We start from the raw sequence: 15,889 nt of genomic DNA on the forward strand, positions 1-15,889 counted from the left end.
CCAGCCTTTAAACACTTAGTTGCAAAAAGTATTGCATAGGCCGGGACACATCTATTGTTCTACTTCTTTCTTGCAATATGAATATTTGAGCATGGAGACACTGAAATCATGTTTTCGTTGCAAGAGCACAAAAAGGTCTACGTGATCCAAGCCCCTTACAGCGCTGCCCTAAAAACAAACCTATATTTGCTTCCGTTGTCCTTATAATTTCATCTAGGTCACTAACTGAGGAATGTAAAAATTTGTGCCAGGTCTCCTCCACCGGAACACAGTCGAAACACTTTATAGAGTGAACTTTCACTTAAAGCTGAAAATTTTTCCTAAAATACCTTTGACATTAAAGTTAAAGATTCTAAAATTGGCCGTGAATTCCATTTTCTTAATACTAACCGATATTTAGATATTGATTAAAATATTCTGATTGAATAAAAACGAGAATCACAGTTAGCAATTATGGAATATTAATTAATACATACATTTAAATGAAAAAATTGTGTGATTTTCCCGATTGTCTTTTCCAGTCATATGCTAGTAGCTACGAAAGTTGTTGATAACTAAAAAAGCATGACTTGTCATCATTGTGATTTTTGCCGTCCCCAACTGACCTCAAATAAACTGGGTAAATTTCGATGGAGGAATGAGTCAAATTGTGTGATATTAGTCCTGAAAGTGCCAAATATATGAGTTGTGGATTAAATATTTCTTCAAAATCACTGCTGTTTACAGAAGACAAGCAGAAGGAGCACTAGCAAAGTGCCTCATGATAGCATTTTTCAGTGACCGATTTGGCGTCAGATTTGGGTTATTAAGCGGTGCATTTGTCATGGGACTTGTGACTTTGCCAGACTCAATCCAACCAGTGATAGCAGACCTTTCATAAGAGAAGCCATCTACAAAAAAAGAATGAATAGTTTCGAACATTCATCGTGGAAATGATAACACTTCAAAATATGAGAAAATAATGCAAGCATGTAATTCTCAATTAAAAGCAAGGCATAGGACAGCAAAATGAGCCAATCGTGGAATCAAAATTGTCTGCATTCGGTTACTCAGTTGTGCATGTGTGCTAAAAACCCTCTTTTTAGCACCATCGTAAGAAATTTTCATATCAAATGTAACTGTATATCTATGACCTTAAGGAATGGCTCAAAAAACAATTTACACTGGCACAATGTCTAGCAAAAAGATCATACCGGATGCAATAACAGGATCAGTCATAATCTCCCTGGTTACAGGGCAAAGAAATTCATCTGGGACCATTCCATCTAGCTCCTCAGCTTTGATCCTTTTAATTTCCCGCAGAATCTTGTTTCTGTGTCCAAGTGGAGCTACAAGAGAAGCAAAAGTTAGTTAGCATAGTCAGTGATAAAATCTATAGACTTTGATTCTAGTTCCAGTATGTAATGCACAACAGTTGATAATGCACAAGTCTTTGGAAAAGTATGTATGCTATATATAGTTTTATAATTATTTTTTATGAAAATGACTGTTATACCCGCCTGTCTGTGCTTGATGCTACAAAGGCAGAGCTGTGCACACTTAGTGCACACTTAGGGTGTATAGAACAGGTTGGTTTTAAGTTTAATGCTACAAGTTTAACGCTTAATGCGATTATCAAGCACCTATTTATATTTATATTTATTAATGTATTATATACAATCTATAATTTGTTAATAAATAATGTTAAACAATCAAAGCTCATGCCTTAAATGCTTTTCAATACAACAATATATTTTTACCTATTCCAAGATCATCAGATAAGATCTTGTTATCAATGTTTGCCAACTCTGCTCCATCAATCTCATTTGTTCGGAATATTTCAGAATACTGGCTTAATCCAAGTTCTCCAAGCCACTCACACACATCATTGACATCCCAAGAGAGGAGTAATTTCTGAACAAAAAGTATTACACAATTATCAAAACATATCCTTAAAAACTAACTACATCAACCTGGAAAGATCTTTGCTGAAACCTCTTTGACATAAGAAGATAATCAACACTGAGACAAAGGGAGACACATTTTCGTATTTCTTTTCCAACATCTTTTATTCATTTGATCCTGGGGGTGGAAAAAACTTCTTGCTGGAACTGCAGTTAAGATAACAAAGATTTTCTGTGAAACAAGCTATGGAGCCTATGGAGCTTTTGACTGCTGTTGACAATAGCTCTTTTCTGTGACTTTTAGAAAGAATACATTCTGCAGTAAGCAACTGCTACTATAAAGTGTGCTGATCTTGTTTATGAAACAACCAAACTGAATCAAATATTGATCAGGCAATTTTTATTGTTTTGCCTACTGATTCAATACATTTATATTCTAAATATGCAGCCAATTTTTTACTTTGTCACAGAATTTTTCAAATTCAATACCTTACATTTCACATGATTCTGCCTTTCTGGAGTTTTAGTAATTTTCTGTATAAATTCTGCTTATTGATTTTTTCTGGGACTTAAAATACTTTCTGGAACCAATAGTCCTGTGGTCAATAATCCAATACTTTTTCACCATGGACTAATCAGTTTGACACACGCAGGGCTAGACACAATAAGTTATAATCCACAGGTTAGTCATAATCAGAAGGCCACAGTTAAAATAAAAAAGTTACAAAATAAATTAATAAAAAATTTCTAGTACCAAAACAGCACCACTTTGATCATTAAACAAACTAGGCCTGTTTTCAAAAACAAAATTTTACAGGACTAAAGCTAAATTCACATTTGACGCGTCACGGCGCGGCGCGTCATGACGCTGACCAAATATGGTTAGCATTTTCGGCAGCTATGCGCACGCAGCGCGTTTTTTCAGCCACGCGTCACCGAGCGTCAAAGTTAAATAAATTTAACTTTGACGCTCGGTGACGCTTCAGAACAATAGAAAACCTAGAGAATAATGACAGCCAGAAACGTGAACAAGGAGTTTCTGAAATAGGCCATTATAAAACTGTATTGCTTGTACGGTAAAATATACCTTGATGAGTCTCTCTGATTACAGCATCGGGGGGCTAAATTCAGAAAGTAACAAAAACAAATCAGATTTATTAGTTTATGATAAGTAACAATATTATTCGTGTTTAGAGTCTCTTCGATGATATAAAGTTGCCTAGTCGATGTTCAATTCAACAATGATATTGAGTCATTGTATGTTCAGTTTTGGTAAAAAAATATTTCAATCACTCCCCGTTAAGCTTTCAATACCTTCCAAAGGTTTACTTCCGAGGGATTTAATACATGGAAATTTTGGGGAGTGTTGATAAAAATAAGGTGTTTAATTTTCCCTCGAATTTTGGCAGGAAAGGAAACCCCATGAATCTGTAAAGCCAAACATTTTGCTAATTGTAGTAGACCTTCCAAATCTTTAATATCAATAAAAATTTCAGTTCACTAATGAATGCTTGAAGAGAATCGTCTTCCTGCCAAAACATTGGCCAACCTCTCAAACCGAAATGTCGAAGAAACCGCACGACACTAATTGAAGTACATAGAACATCTCATTTTTTGGCCAAGATGCTGTTTTTGATATATTAGCTTCAGTTTACCGTTTCATCCGTTTCTGTAGCAAACTTAAACCCCGGCTTGACTTTGCAATGCAAGGAATACAGAACAACTTGAAAAAAAATTTTGCAAGTTTGCTGTGAACAGTATTGGAAAACAGAAAACACGCCACTCGATGACGCATCTTGTATGAAAAGCATGAAGAAGTACATGATGCGACGCTCGATGACGCTCAGTGACGCGCCGCGCCGTGACGCGTCCAGTGTGAATTCATATCTCCAGAAATTATTTGCTTCATCTGAGACAAGCATACCTTTCCAGTAGAATTAAGAGAGTGTTTGCCTTGCAATTCTGATATGGAATCTGGGCCCTTGAGTGTATCTGAAAGACAATTTTAGATGTGAGTTTTTACTTGTATAATTCTCAAACACTTGGCATTGATAAAAATCTAAGCATCATACTTGAAGTACAAATGTTTGTTAAGAATTGAGAACAGAACTGTTTAGAAAATATAAACATAAACATAACAAAAAGAAAGAAAGAATATGAATGTAAGGTAGTTTTCCACAGCTCAGAACAAAACAGGCAACTTTAAGATAACCAATCTATTCTATAAGTTTAGACTTTAAGATAACCAAAGGCTTGAATAGGAGTTTATATCATTTTAGGTGCTTCTGGTAAATTCAGAAAATCATGTTCCTTAAGCTTGATGTTTTGTCAATTAAGGATTGGCTATTTCAGGCCTTGCTCTAAGCAAAATAAAGGTGATCTATAAAAAGAGCCCCTTAGAAATTCTAGGCGCTCTATTTTGCACCTCTAAATAAAATATCCTTGAGAGCATCCTTCGAGAGCTTTGGAAGATCGAGAGTTTCATATCGAGAGCTTCGGAGAATGTTTAATAAGACATTCAACGATGATACCAAAAAGCAACAAAATATAAAATAACAAAACAAGACATGCAGCAAACACTATGTTAATGTTAATATAGAAATATAATAAAACAAAGTCTCAAAATTGTTCAGATTTTTCAAGATATGTGAGTTGCTCATCACTTGATGAGCTTTTTTCACTTTCAGTATCATTAAACAGTTATGTTCTGCTTCACATATTGCTTCATCAAAACACATGGCTTAAAGTCGAAAATTTGACTTTGTTTCATTTTCTATGCTCTTCATCAGGGCCGTCGAGAGACGGGCTGGGCCCCAGGGCTGGGAATGTCATGGGGCCCCACCGTCGAAGGCTGCAAAAACCTTTTTTGGTTACGCCCTTAGCAATGCAGTTAGATGGACTGTAAAAGGCATGAATTTTGAAATCAACGCCCCTGAAAAACTTGAATTTGTATTTTAAGGTCTTTAACAGAACATGTAATTAGTGACTTTATAAAACAAATCATTAAAACAAATCAGTTTAAAAATCAGAGTTAATTTAATGTTTAAAAAACTGCTTTTCTTGCTTTCCTTATGGCGAAATCCTTAATCTTTTCTTGCTTTCCTTATGGCGAAATCCTTAATTATTTCCCACAATCTTTTCCAGCTGTCGTTCGCTCCCCAACCATCAGGAGAAGTCAATTTTATTAATATTGTGCCCAAACAACCTGCATGGCAAACAATAGAGTGCAGCCTTTGTAGGACCGAAAACAAGCCAGCTTCTTACTACCTCCCCATTTTGCTGCTTCACATTTAGGACCGTTGTTGGCAATTTGTGGCCGTCGCAATCTTCGGGAAACTCTGGAGGATGAGGCAAATGACCAGTTTTAACAACCTTTGCTAACTCCTTTATCGTTGGAAATCCGGTCAATGTGCCGACATCAAAACTAGATGATCCACTATGAACAGTATCTTGATCTAATGACGAATCAGTTGTGCTTTCTCTACTTTCTGTGGTGTCATGGTCTACCGAAGCAGCCAAGCCGTTTGTGTCTTCTTCTTCTTCAGCAATGCTTTGAACAGAGCTTTCTCCAGGTTTATTGAAAGTTGAATCACCTTCCTTGTCTCTTTTGTAAGCACCTATCTCAAACAGTGTGCGAGGGGCCCTCTTTGCTTCTTTTTCTCGTATCTTTTTTTCCTGCCTTTTCTGAGCACCAGACTTGTGCCTGTGAGATGACATCGCAGGGGTTGGTTGGATCGTGATCCCGCTTAGTGATTTTGATAAAGACTTTTATAGCGTTTGGATTTGTCTTGGTTCTTTGCATGTGCTTCTTCTCTGGTGTACGCCGTGAATGGAAGATTTACTTTTACGTTTATAGGAAGTCAACACAAGGAATAACTAAAACATTTGACCTAAAAGAGGATATATGTAAGTGCAATCGAATTTTTCGGCTTCCGGAAAAGTGTATTATGATCGTATCGTCAATGTTCTAATTATAAACCTTAACAAGAAAAGATCCTCATCATAGACCAGCTTGTTGGTCCCATGTTGAAAGATTAAATTTCGAATATCAATCGGGTCATGAGCCCGCCCTGCTAATGCTGCTAATTGAAAACTCATAGCCAAAAGTACATACATTATTTTCTACGGGCCCCTCAAGGCCCCGGGCCCCCTGGTAACTACCCTGGTTACCCCCCCCCCCTCTCGACGGTCCTGCTCTTCATTCTTTAAGACATGCTAGAACATCTACGACTCACGGAAGCAAATGAAAACTAAAAAGCAATGCGATAATTTGGGCGGAAATGTGATCGCTGATCTGCACAGGCCATTTTAAGTTATTAAGAAAAACAGAAAATAATACTTCAACAGAATATTAACGCTTGCTCGCAAATCAAATGAATCTGACGGAGCATACGCTTGATGGCCTGTGTCATTGATGGTTTTTAGGGGGTTATTAGATAAAAAATGGTATTGAAAACCCAATGTTGAATTTTCTGAATTTTTTCTCAAGTGGTAATCTTACACAAATCATAGTATTGCGGTCTGTTAGGAAGATTGTTTATGCTTGATCAAGTTTATTAGACAAAGGCCAAAAAATTGTTTTGCTCCGTGGTAATATTGTTTTTACGTTTTGAGGGGCGCTATAAATAGCTCTCCAAGCCTTCTTTTGGGTGCGCTCTAGGCGCGCGCGCTCGATCGAGCGCCTTTCCGGGCAAGGTCTGATATTTATTCACCTGCTCCATTTTCATTCAATTTCCAGATCTGGACAGTTTTGTCATTTGATCCAGTAGCAAGGTACATTCCATTAGGAGCAAAAGCAACCGTGGTGATATACCTGAAAAAACATACGTAAAGCATACAATTGAATAAATCTACAAATATTTGCTAAATAAACATTATGTTTCTGGTTTATTTCAACTTGCACAACAGTTTTATAAATCTATGATTACTAAATATTGTAAAGGTGTTATGACTATGTTGCATAAAGATGAAAACTTTTTAGTGAAATTGAATGGCCATGGCCAAAGGTGTCTGACAATGTGTATCTGACAGTGTCTGTCTGATAATTTGCTGTTGTTAATGCCTGTCATACAATGTGCATGGAACTGTATATTCCTCCATGTGGATTCCACCACTATTGATTTAAATTGTCTAATGGCATTAGGCAAAATTAGAAAACATTGTCACACATGCAAAATGTCAAACAAAATATTTTTGAAGATTGTCCAAAATAACTGTGCGTCAAATCCTGGATTGATTTATCATATATCACATGGCAACCAAACTAGAAACAATTTGTGCAATATTTGTAAAACATGAATGCATATGACAATATTTGATAGTTTGGCTGGACCTTTAGTTTGCATAATAAAAATCTCCATCAGCCTACAAGGAGAAAATTGCTGGGAATATTCTGTTATGGAAAACATTTGGAGCCGCAACCATTGCTATATGCACTCATTCTTTGTAAATAAAAATTGAATGTAATGCAAATGATGATAATTAGGTTTAATTGTTTTGTGGCTTCTCGCACTCATTCACTCCTGCAAACCTACACCATTGCACGCTAAATACAATTTTGATATTTTTACTAACTACCAAAAACTACTGTGACCTTATTTTCCCACAAAGAATCCACATCCAGAACAGTCTTAAGCTTTACCATAGAATTTTTTAATAATTAATTTGAAATAGTTACAGCAAGGCAGACATTTTTTCAAGGTGCTAAGATACTTAAGCATAATTACTTATTAAGAATTCTTGTAACAAAATTCTGATACCTTGTGTGCCCTGCTATTGTATGCAGCATTGTACATTTGATCTAGAAAAAAAATTAAAAAATGTTCTTACAATTCATCGAAAATTGAGGTTATAGTTAAGGTGAGCCCAGCCTTGACATTCAGTTATTGGCCAAATAATAGTCTAAAATTTACTCCAACACAGCATTTGCCACATGAATGCAATGAAGCTCTCACTGCAATAAAGAAGGAGACAGAAGAGCATGTATTTGATCATTGCAAAGAGGCAAAGTGATTGTTCATCTTGCATTTATCTCCTGGCTGCATCAATATCGGGTCAGCTATTCACAGTATCAGTGGCAGCACTAGCCACTAGTCTGTTGAGGAGTGAATCTTGACCTATCTACTATCACCATTTATACTATCAGAAAACACCCTTTTGCCAACAAGGAAAGGCTGTTTCCAAATCATAGAATAGCTTCAGAGAAAAAAGTTTGCTAAAACCTAACCCCTCTCCCAAAATGCTCTTATCAACTTTTGACAAATGCAAAATTGCTGCTGCTGAGAAGTGAGTAGAAATGACCCATTGCTTAATATGCATGGCAAAAACACTTGACCAGCTTACACATTAACAAGGTTGGAAAGTTGAGTGTAAAAGCAATACTCACTGGATCCCAGAGGATAACATTCTTGTCTGACGAACTAAAAGAGCAATAGAATATAAAAAATTCATTAAATGATAACGTATATATCATGATGTCTAATAGCATGGGGGAGGCAGAGTCCCCAAATCAACCCCCCTATGACTTTTGCCACTGAAAACACTTAATAGCATCAGTGACCATTGATTAATTAAACAGAGTTGAATATCACACATCGGTTTATATACATTGCACCAGATCAGAATTTTTTGTTGCTTACTTTCTTTTCATTTGCTTCTTGTAGTACATTGCTTCAAGCTAATAAACTTACATAAAAAAATATGAAAAGAAGTTATATGACGTTGAGGACTTACCAAGAGGCAAGCATTTTGCCATTTGCTGAGAACTTGCAATCCCAAACCTGTCCCTGGTGGCCATCAAAGGTAAACCTGAGTTGCATGTGGCACTTTTCTGAATAGGCTAACAAAAATTAAGATATCTTGCTTTAACCTCAAAGAATTTAAAAAACTAAAAACGAGAAATTAAGAAATCAACAACTTTTGCTGCAGTGGCCAAAAGATTAAGATTAACCATGATGATCAGGATGAAAATATCCAGTTTGTAAAAAAAGCTACTAGGCTAGAAAGGCAATTATACTACTTCTAAACCGTAATAACTCCATTAAATTAAAAACAGGTATATTTTCTTCTAAACCGTAATAACTCCATTAAAAGACAAAATTGTGCCAGAATTACTATGGATGGTTTTGGGAAATAATTGGAACATCTGATTTTCTAGAGATGTTGTATATAATTCCTCTCTTAGCTTGCACCTTAACTTAGATTGATTCCCTAAAAAGTTGATTATTTTTTAGTGCTGATAATATTTTGTTAAAAAGAATATACCAGATGCTGTGAATACATTCCATAGTTTCACTGTATTATCGCCACCACATGAAGCGGCAAGAAAATGTGGTGATTCACCATTTGAATTTGAAGTTTTATTGCCAGGATCTAAAGAGAAGCCAAAATACAATCATTAGGAAGTAACTGATAGCAGAACTGAATTTCTAAAAGTAAACAGATTGTTACCTGGTTCCTTGCAATGGGAAACAACCACTAAGGTTAGGACTATTTATCATCTTCAATCTGGAATATAAATCTTAACAAATCAGAGAAGAGTTAATTAAAGAAATGTGAAATGGCAATGTTGTAAAATAAATATGACCTTTATTTATCCATTTCAGTTTTGAAATAAAACATTAGATAATGCTATTTGCACTAACTTTACAGATGCATAATCAAATGTTTGTCTTGAAGTGTGTGTTGTTTCCATTAAATACATGTATATTCAAAAGCTTGTCGTGAAATATGTGTTGTTTCCATTAAATACATGTATATTCAAAAGCTTGTCATGAAATATGTGTTGTTTCCTTTAATGATTTAAGAGGTAGGTGAGTTACTGGGAAATGGATAAAAATTTTAGAATTAAAACTGGGTGATGCATTGAACACTTAGCTGGTTGGGCAGCAAGATCAAAAGAAACTCCACCTTGTCAAGGAACACAGATTTATCTCCTTACACTTGCACTGACTTAAAACTTTTGAAAAGGGTCTTCAGATGCACCACATTTTTTAACATCAAAACAGCTAGATGTTAAGTGGATCAGCTGAAATTTGAATCATGTCAAAATTGACATAAAATATGATTTGAATTGAAGTTTTTATATAAAGTTCAAGAGTTCAGAAAAAATAATTATGGGAAGGGAAGATCCATTTAGCTTTATGAAAAGGCATGACATTAGATTAGTTGTTTAACAAATATATACTGTGATGTGTGGATACAGGGTTTTCCTTAACAGGCCAAGTTAATGCAACAACACTGAAAGTAAAATAAAACATTATGTCTGTAGACAAATAATTGGTTCATTTTCAACGTGAAAATATAAGTTTATTTAAAACGATACATAGAATGTAAAAAACTTCATAAAAATTATCTATCTAAAGGTAAAAATTGTATTTTTGTTCTTTCTGAAAGCTACACAATTCTTAAAATCTGAATGAAAGAAAAATTTTTAATTTAATCAAATAAAGCCAAAAATGATCATAGCTAGCAACTTATTTCAAATAGCTGTAATGAAAAATTTCATTTCAAAGATGTTAATGAATAGCCTCATATAATCTATGTCTCAAAATATAGCTCCAGGTTTATTACATTTTAATTTGTATTTCCACAAAATACTAAAGGAACTAATTTAAAATAACAAACAATAATTGACAATAATAAACAATGATTTAAAATAATAAACAATAAAAATTATTATTATCACAATTATATGTAGAGCACAAATTATCAGTGGGATATGCATCATTATGTGTGGGGGATCTTGATAAGGAGGGGCTTCCTCAATAGCAAAGCTAATCGATGAGAGAGAGAGCCCCCTATGCACAGAGATATTTCAACCCTTCACAGAAATCCAAGCAAATTGCACCGAGAATGAATCACTGATTTTTGTTACTGTTTGTGTATAACAAGAGAGTTGAATTTTATCTCTTTGCTGACGATACCAGCATTTACTTTGATACTGAAACTCATTATAAACTTGTTAATATTGAGATAAAATTGGTAAAAATAATGGCTTGATGCCAATAACCTATCACTGAATATAGACAAATCTAATTATATAATCTTGCAATCTACCTCATCATCAATACCTCCAGACACTATAATCAAAATAGGAAAACACACATCACCAGAGTCAAATACACAAAACACCTTACTTTTGGCAGTACAAATTAAGCAAAACACATCTAATTTACTAGGGGGTGCTCTCTCCTCGATTAGTTTATAGATAAAATTTCCACCTTTAAATATTTCCCTTTGTACAATACTAGCTTGTTCCTCTTCTATCTATAAATAGATGCAAATTCTCATCAACCCAAGTTTAAGAAGTATAAGCAATGTAAAAGGAAGTTTAATAACATAAACATTACAGAACAAATTTGTTCTGTAATGTTTATGTTATTAAACTTCCTTTTACATTGCTTATACTTCTTAAACTTGGGTTGATGAGAATTTGCATCAAATGTATGTATACAGTGGAGTATAAGATAAAAAACCAGACTGAATTGAACTGAATTACATCATAATATGTGTTCTCTACATATTAAAGGCCTAACGAAGCTTGACAAAATGTCTTTAAAATTATTGTAACTTAAGACTTTTAAGAGAAATCAAATTTGAAGAAGTACTAAAAGTAAACAGTTTAATTCAAAATCTGAAAAAAAATTAAGTGCTTCATGATAAAAAATATTGATACCTGCAGACCCAAAGCTGGGCGAAAAGTCACATCCAGTAACTCCAACACCAGATAAGCCTTTGTCGTGTGCCATAATGCATACCCTACAGTTACCAGATTGAACTTCAAACAATCTTAAATCACCGTTTGATGACCCGGAGAGGATATACAAATTATCAGGGGTGAACCGGCATGTTGAAAAGTTGCAGTCGTTTCCTTTCAACACACGGATGAGCTGCCCGGAGCTGCTATCCCAAATACACAAAGTCTCGTCGCTTGAGGCCGATGCCAAATAGTTTGAATTTGGTGAAAAGCTGCAGCATTTTATGCCACTTCCATGTCCTTTAAGAACATTAACTTTACTACCATTACTTGTATTCCACAAAATAACAGTGCTATCTTGAGAGCCTGTAGCAAGAAGTGTGCCGAAAGGTGAAAAGGCGCAAGTCGCTACTTGGTAATTGTGGCCGGTTAGCGGAGAAAACTCAAGTTCAGACCCCTGCTCAACATCCCAGAGCCTCACTGTTTTATCTCCAGATACTGATGCGAGTACCTTGCTGCAAGCAGAGAAACTGCAATAGTTAACATCCTTACTGTGAGTAGAAAGTCGATGCATTAACACCGCCATCTTTGTTTTGCACATAAATGTTAGTTGCGATGTGCGCAGTTCCTGCTTATGATAATTACGTCATTTGTAACATGCACTCCTGCGCAACATAGTGCAAAAAGTTTTTTATGCGCAGCAAGATACACACGTGAACCGGAAATGACACATCCTACATTTGACCATAGGTTGCCCAAAAGGTACGCTGGGTACCAGTATTTTCTATTTCCGCTCTCGAATTTTTTGAGGCTTTGGTATACACGCGGGAAGCTGTTCTGTTTTTCGCTAAGGCGGCCAACTCATGGGACGGGTTTTGAAAATGAATTTTATTTCTGATATGTATCGCTGTCTGTGACTAGTACTTAGCTGAGAAACTTAACTTTTGTATTATTAATGGTTATTTTCATGTTCTAGGCAACTCTAAGAAGCACTTGCTATATTTTAATCAAACATGTAAATAATTTATATATTTGATTGAAATATAGCAAGTGCTTCTTAATTAATATTTAAGTTTTTATTAGTTGTAAGTTTTTACCAGGGCTCCTTGTATAACAGATATTAGATCTGAGAAGTCATCTAACATAAATAAAGCACAATGAATGAATGAAATAAACACTTTATCAGCTTGTTTTCTAAATCATCTTCTCTCTTAGATACATTAGCTTGATTTCTAAATCATGTATTAGAATTTCTGATTTTAGGAAATCCCCTTAATTCATTGATAAGTAACACAGCGAGTGCTTCTGGGGATCATTGCTGCTTCAGTCTCTCCTTTTTATCGCTATCGCCCTAGAAATGACACTTTCTATCCACAATAAATTGAAAAATAGCCCAAACATTTGACACTAGCTCTGGAAACAAAGCAATTTAAACATGTTGTAAGACGGTATTATTTATTTAGGAAAACTTTGTTTCATTTTACGGTTTCGTTTTTGTTGTTGTGGCCTGAATGTTATGTATAGGGCGCCAAATGGGCCAAAATTTCAAGACGGGAAAATATCATCAAGAGTTGGATATATAATCAAGATTAGAATATATCTCTCTTTACAACAAAAATTCTTCACAAGATAGCATATATTCATTTCTTCGTGACATTCCTAGTATCTTTACCAGAATATTTGCACAACTTCTTGATGAGATTTTCGCTGATCGCTTGATGAGATTTTCAAACTGAATTTTATCCCAAGTCTTCATAAGATTCTATCCCGTCTTAAAATTTTGGCCCATTTGGCACCCCATAGTTATGAGACTATTTTTGTCACTGTTTTAACATCAAGCCACTGTTTCACATTATCCGGCTCTTTTTTGAAAGTTTTTTGATGTTTTTTTATTATTTTCAACTTCAGAAGTACCTACTATATTAGTGTCAACAGCAAATATATCAAAATAATTTATGAAAACGAGTAACAGCATAGGATCAGAACAGAGCCGTGGGGTACCCCATATGAATTACGATGTAGATTGAAACTTGAACCTTCCATAGAGACAAGTATTTTCATTTTCTAGTTGTATTATCTTGTTCAATGATATGATGTATTTTCTAACTTGGTTAGCTTGGTGTTTTATGACCCTCAAGCTAATTTTATTTATTTTTGTAGTTATTGATATCTTCTCTGAACCAGACTGTTTATAAAAATTAAGCAGAAATAAGTGTTTTTTAAAAGGGGCGTTTTCCAGCGTTCTAGAGGGCGTGGCCACAAAAATTGTCGGACACAACCATTTTAACCTCTCCATTTTTAGACTGGTGCGCGGTCCCTGTTAGGCGATATGAAAAAAACGTCATTAAATTTAACTGTGCACGTAAATATGATGCAAAATGTTAGCAGCCAACAACGCTGGTTTTTCTCCCCAATATTGTCCAAAGATTCTACTCTGAAGGCGTTTCAAATGTTTGCATTTTCTGCCAAATATTTGTCGTTGTCATGTAGACAGGAGAAAAGATCATAATAACCGATAGTGTTTTCATATAATTTAGTCCGGTACGAAAACGGGTGCGGGTGTATGTGAGCAGGTGTGTGTCAGAACGTTGTAAGTAGTATTTTATGTAACTGACCTGTTTGCAATGCGGACTTTTCAATATGTCTATTATTTACAAATTATTTCTTTTTCTGTAGTAAGGAGATTCTTCTCAAGGAAAATACTTCTACTTCTGGTCCAAGCACATTTGAATCAGGAGATCAGTTTATCCCAAGATGATATTTTTATGATCACATAATTAAAGCTGGAATACAGCCTATTTCTACTCACCTATATACATTATCATTTTAAACACAAGAGTAGGCCTCCCCGTGAGTGTGGCTGTTGGAGAAATTTGATAGCATTTAACTGTTCAAACTTTAAAGCATGATGTATCCTGTAAAGCATGATTTATGAGGGCCACGTAACATGTGTCGTAACATGCAGGGGCGGACTGGCTAATTTTTTTGGCCCGGGCCAATTTTGATCAAACCGGCCCACAATAATAGCAAATAAAAAACTCCTCGGAAAATGCTAGTAAATGTAAGACTGCAAGGAAAACAAGTTTTTAAATTCAGTAATTTTGTGCATGGATGAATGCTGGTTAACATAATATGGTTAACAGAACATGCTAAATATGTCATATGCTGACTAAACAGTAAATAAACAAAAATGTTAACTTATTGGTTTGAATCTGTTTCTAATTACAGGATATTATATGTTGATCGTTCTGGATGTCATCTAACAGATGTTTTTCTAAGAACATTAACATGAAGGACTCCAGGCTTGGCTGCGAAAAACTACTACGTAACCTGTTCTTTATTTATTTAAATTGGAAAAGCTTCTTCACACTCCAATTGTGACAAATAATTTTCTAATCCTCCGGAAAACCACAATGATTTTCAGCAAGCCAAAAATATAAATTCGTCAATTTCTGACCCCAAAAAGAAAACATGGCCCCCCTGTTGAAATTTTATCGTGTAGCACCATACCCCTTGGGTAATGGTGCTACACGATATCATCGTATCGATATCAATTTTATCGTGTAACCATGTTGGGCGGGGTTGCATTTGACTTATGATAGTATAGGCCTAATAAACTTACCATAACTTGTGTGAGTTTAGTGAAAGGAGCAAGAGCAAGATCCTGCTGTTTTTGTGACGTTTGTGGAATTTGCTTGATAAAAAAGCTTTGTATCGTAGCTGAATTTTGTTTAAGTCTCACAGCCTTTCCTCTATAAATTTATGTTCACCACCTTTGGTTGAAGTATTCTTGCTCTTCCCTCGTTCTACGTATGTCCTTTCCATTGCTTCACATCACGGAGCAAATCGCTTAGTGAACTCTAATTTTTGGACTTTTAAATTTATTACATTAAGCAATAGCTTGTGCTTAGGCAAAAAACATGACCAGCTTCAAGTAAAAGTTTAGTAAAAAGACATCAAGGCCGGTTTGAATCTTATGTATCGCATTGAAACAGGGGTGTTGCAGTATAGTATGTCGCCAAAAAGGAAATACCGTCAAGAGAAAATATAACAAGATGTCAATGTTTCCTGAAGAAGTGTGTTTGGGCTTTGGGCTGCGGTGACAATAATGAATTCATAATTTTAATGGTTTTAGAGTACTCGCGTATATTTTTATTCTTTCCCACAAAGTCTCTGAAAATTCAAGGCAAACAGATCAACGCGTGGGTATACTTTTTTGCCTTGCATTCACTTTTTAAGCTAATTTATTTGTTTTGCACTTTTATGCACTTAAACCGACCGGCTCTTCGGGCGATCGCCCGAATAGCCC

At 35.2% G+C, this 15,889-nt stretch overlaps 1 protein-coding gene across 1 annotated transcript; it reads right to left on the minus strand.

Moving 5' to 3' along the window:
• Positions 1-438: 438 nt before the first annotated feature.
• Positions 439-12,205, minus strand: LOC135682496 (WD repeat, SAM and U-box domain-containing protein 1-like). The gene is made up of 10 exons (XM_065197412.2): positions 11,560-12,205; positions 9,147-9,254; positions 8,616-8,721; positions 8,269-8,302; positions 7,643-7,683; positions 6,596-6,696; positions 3,808-3,875; positions 1,740-1,893; positions 1,194-1,328; positions 439-890 (listed from the first exon to the last, which is right to left on the minus strand). The coding sequence occupies exons 1-10, from the start codon at positions 12,179-12,181 to the stop codon at positions 721-723; spliced, it is 1,539 nt and encodes a 512-aa protein (XP_065053484.1). The 5' UTR covers positions 12,182-12,205; the 3' UTR covers positions 439-720.
• Positions 12,206-15,889: the final 3,684 nt, after the last annotated feature.

The sequence above is a fragment of the Rhopilema esculentum genome, chromosome 16 (assembly GCF_057945365.1).
Source record: "Rhopilema esculentum isolate cy_ngs chromosome 16, ASM5794536v1, whole genome shotgun sequence".
NCBI lineage: Eukaryota > Metazoa > Cnidaria > Scyphozoa > Rhizostomeae > Rhizostomatidae > Rhopilema > Rhopilema esculentum.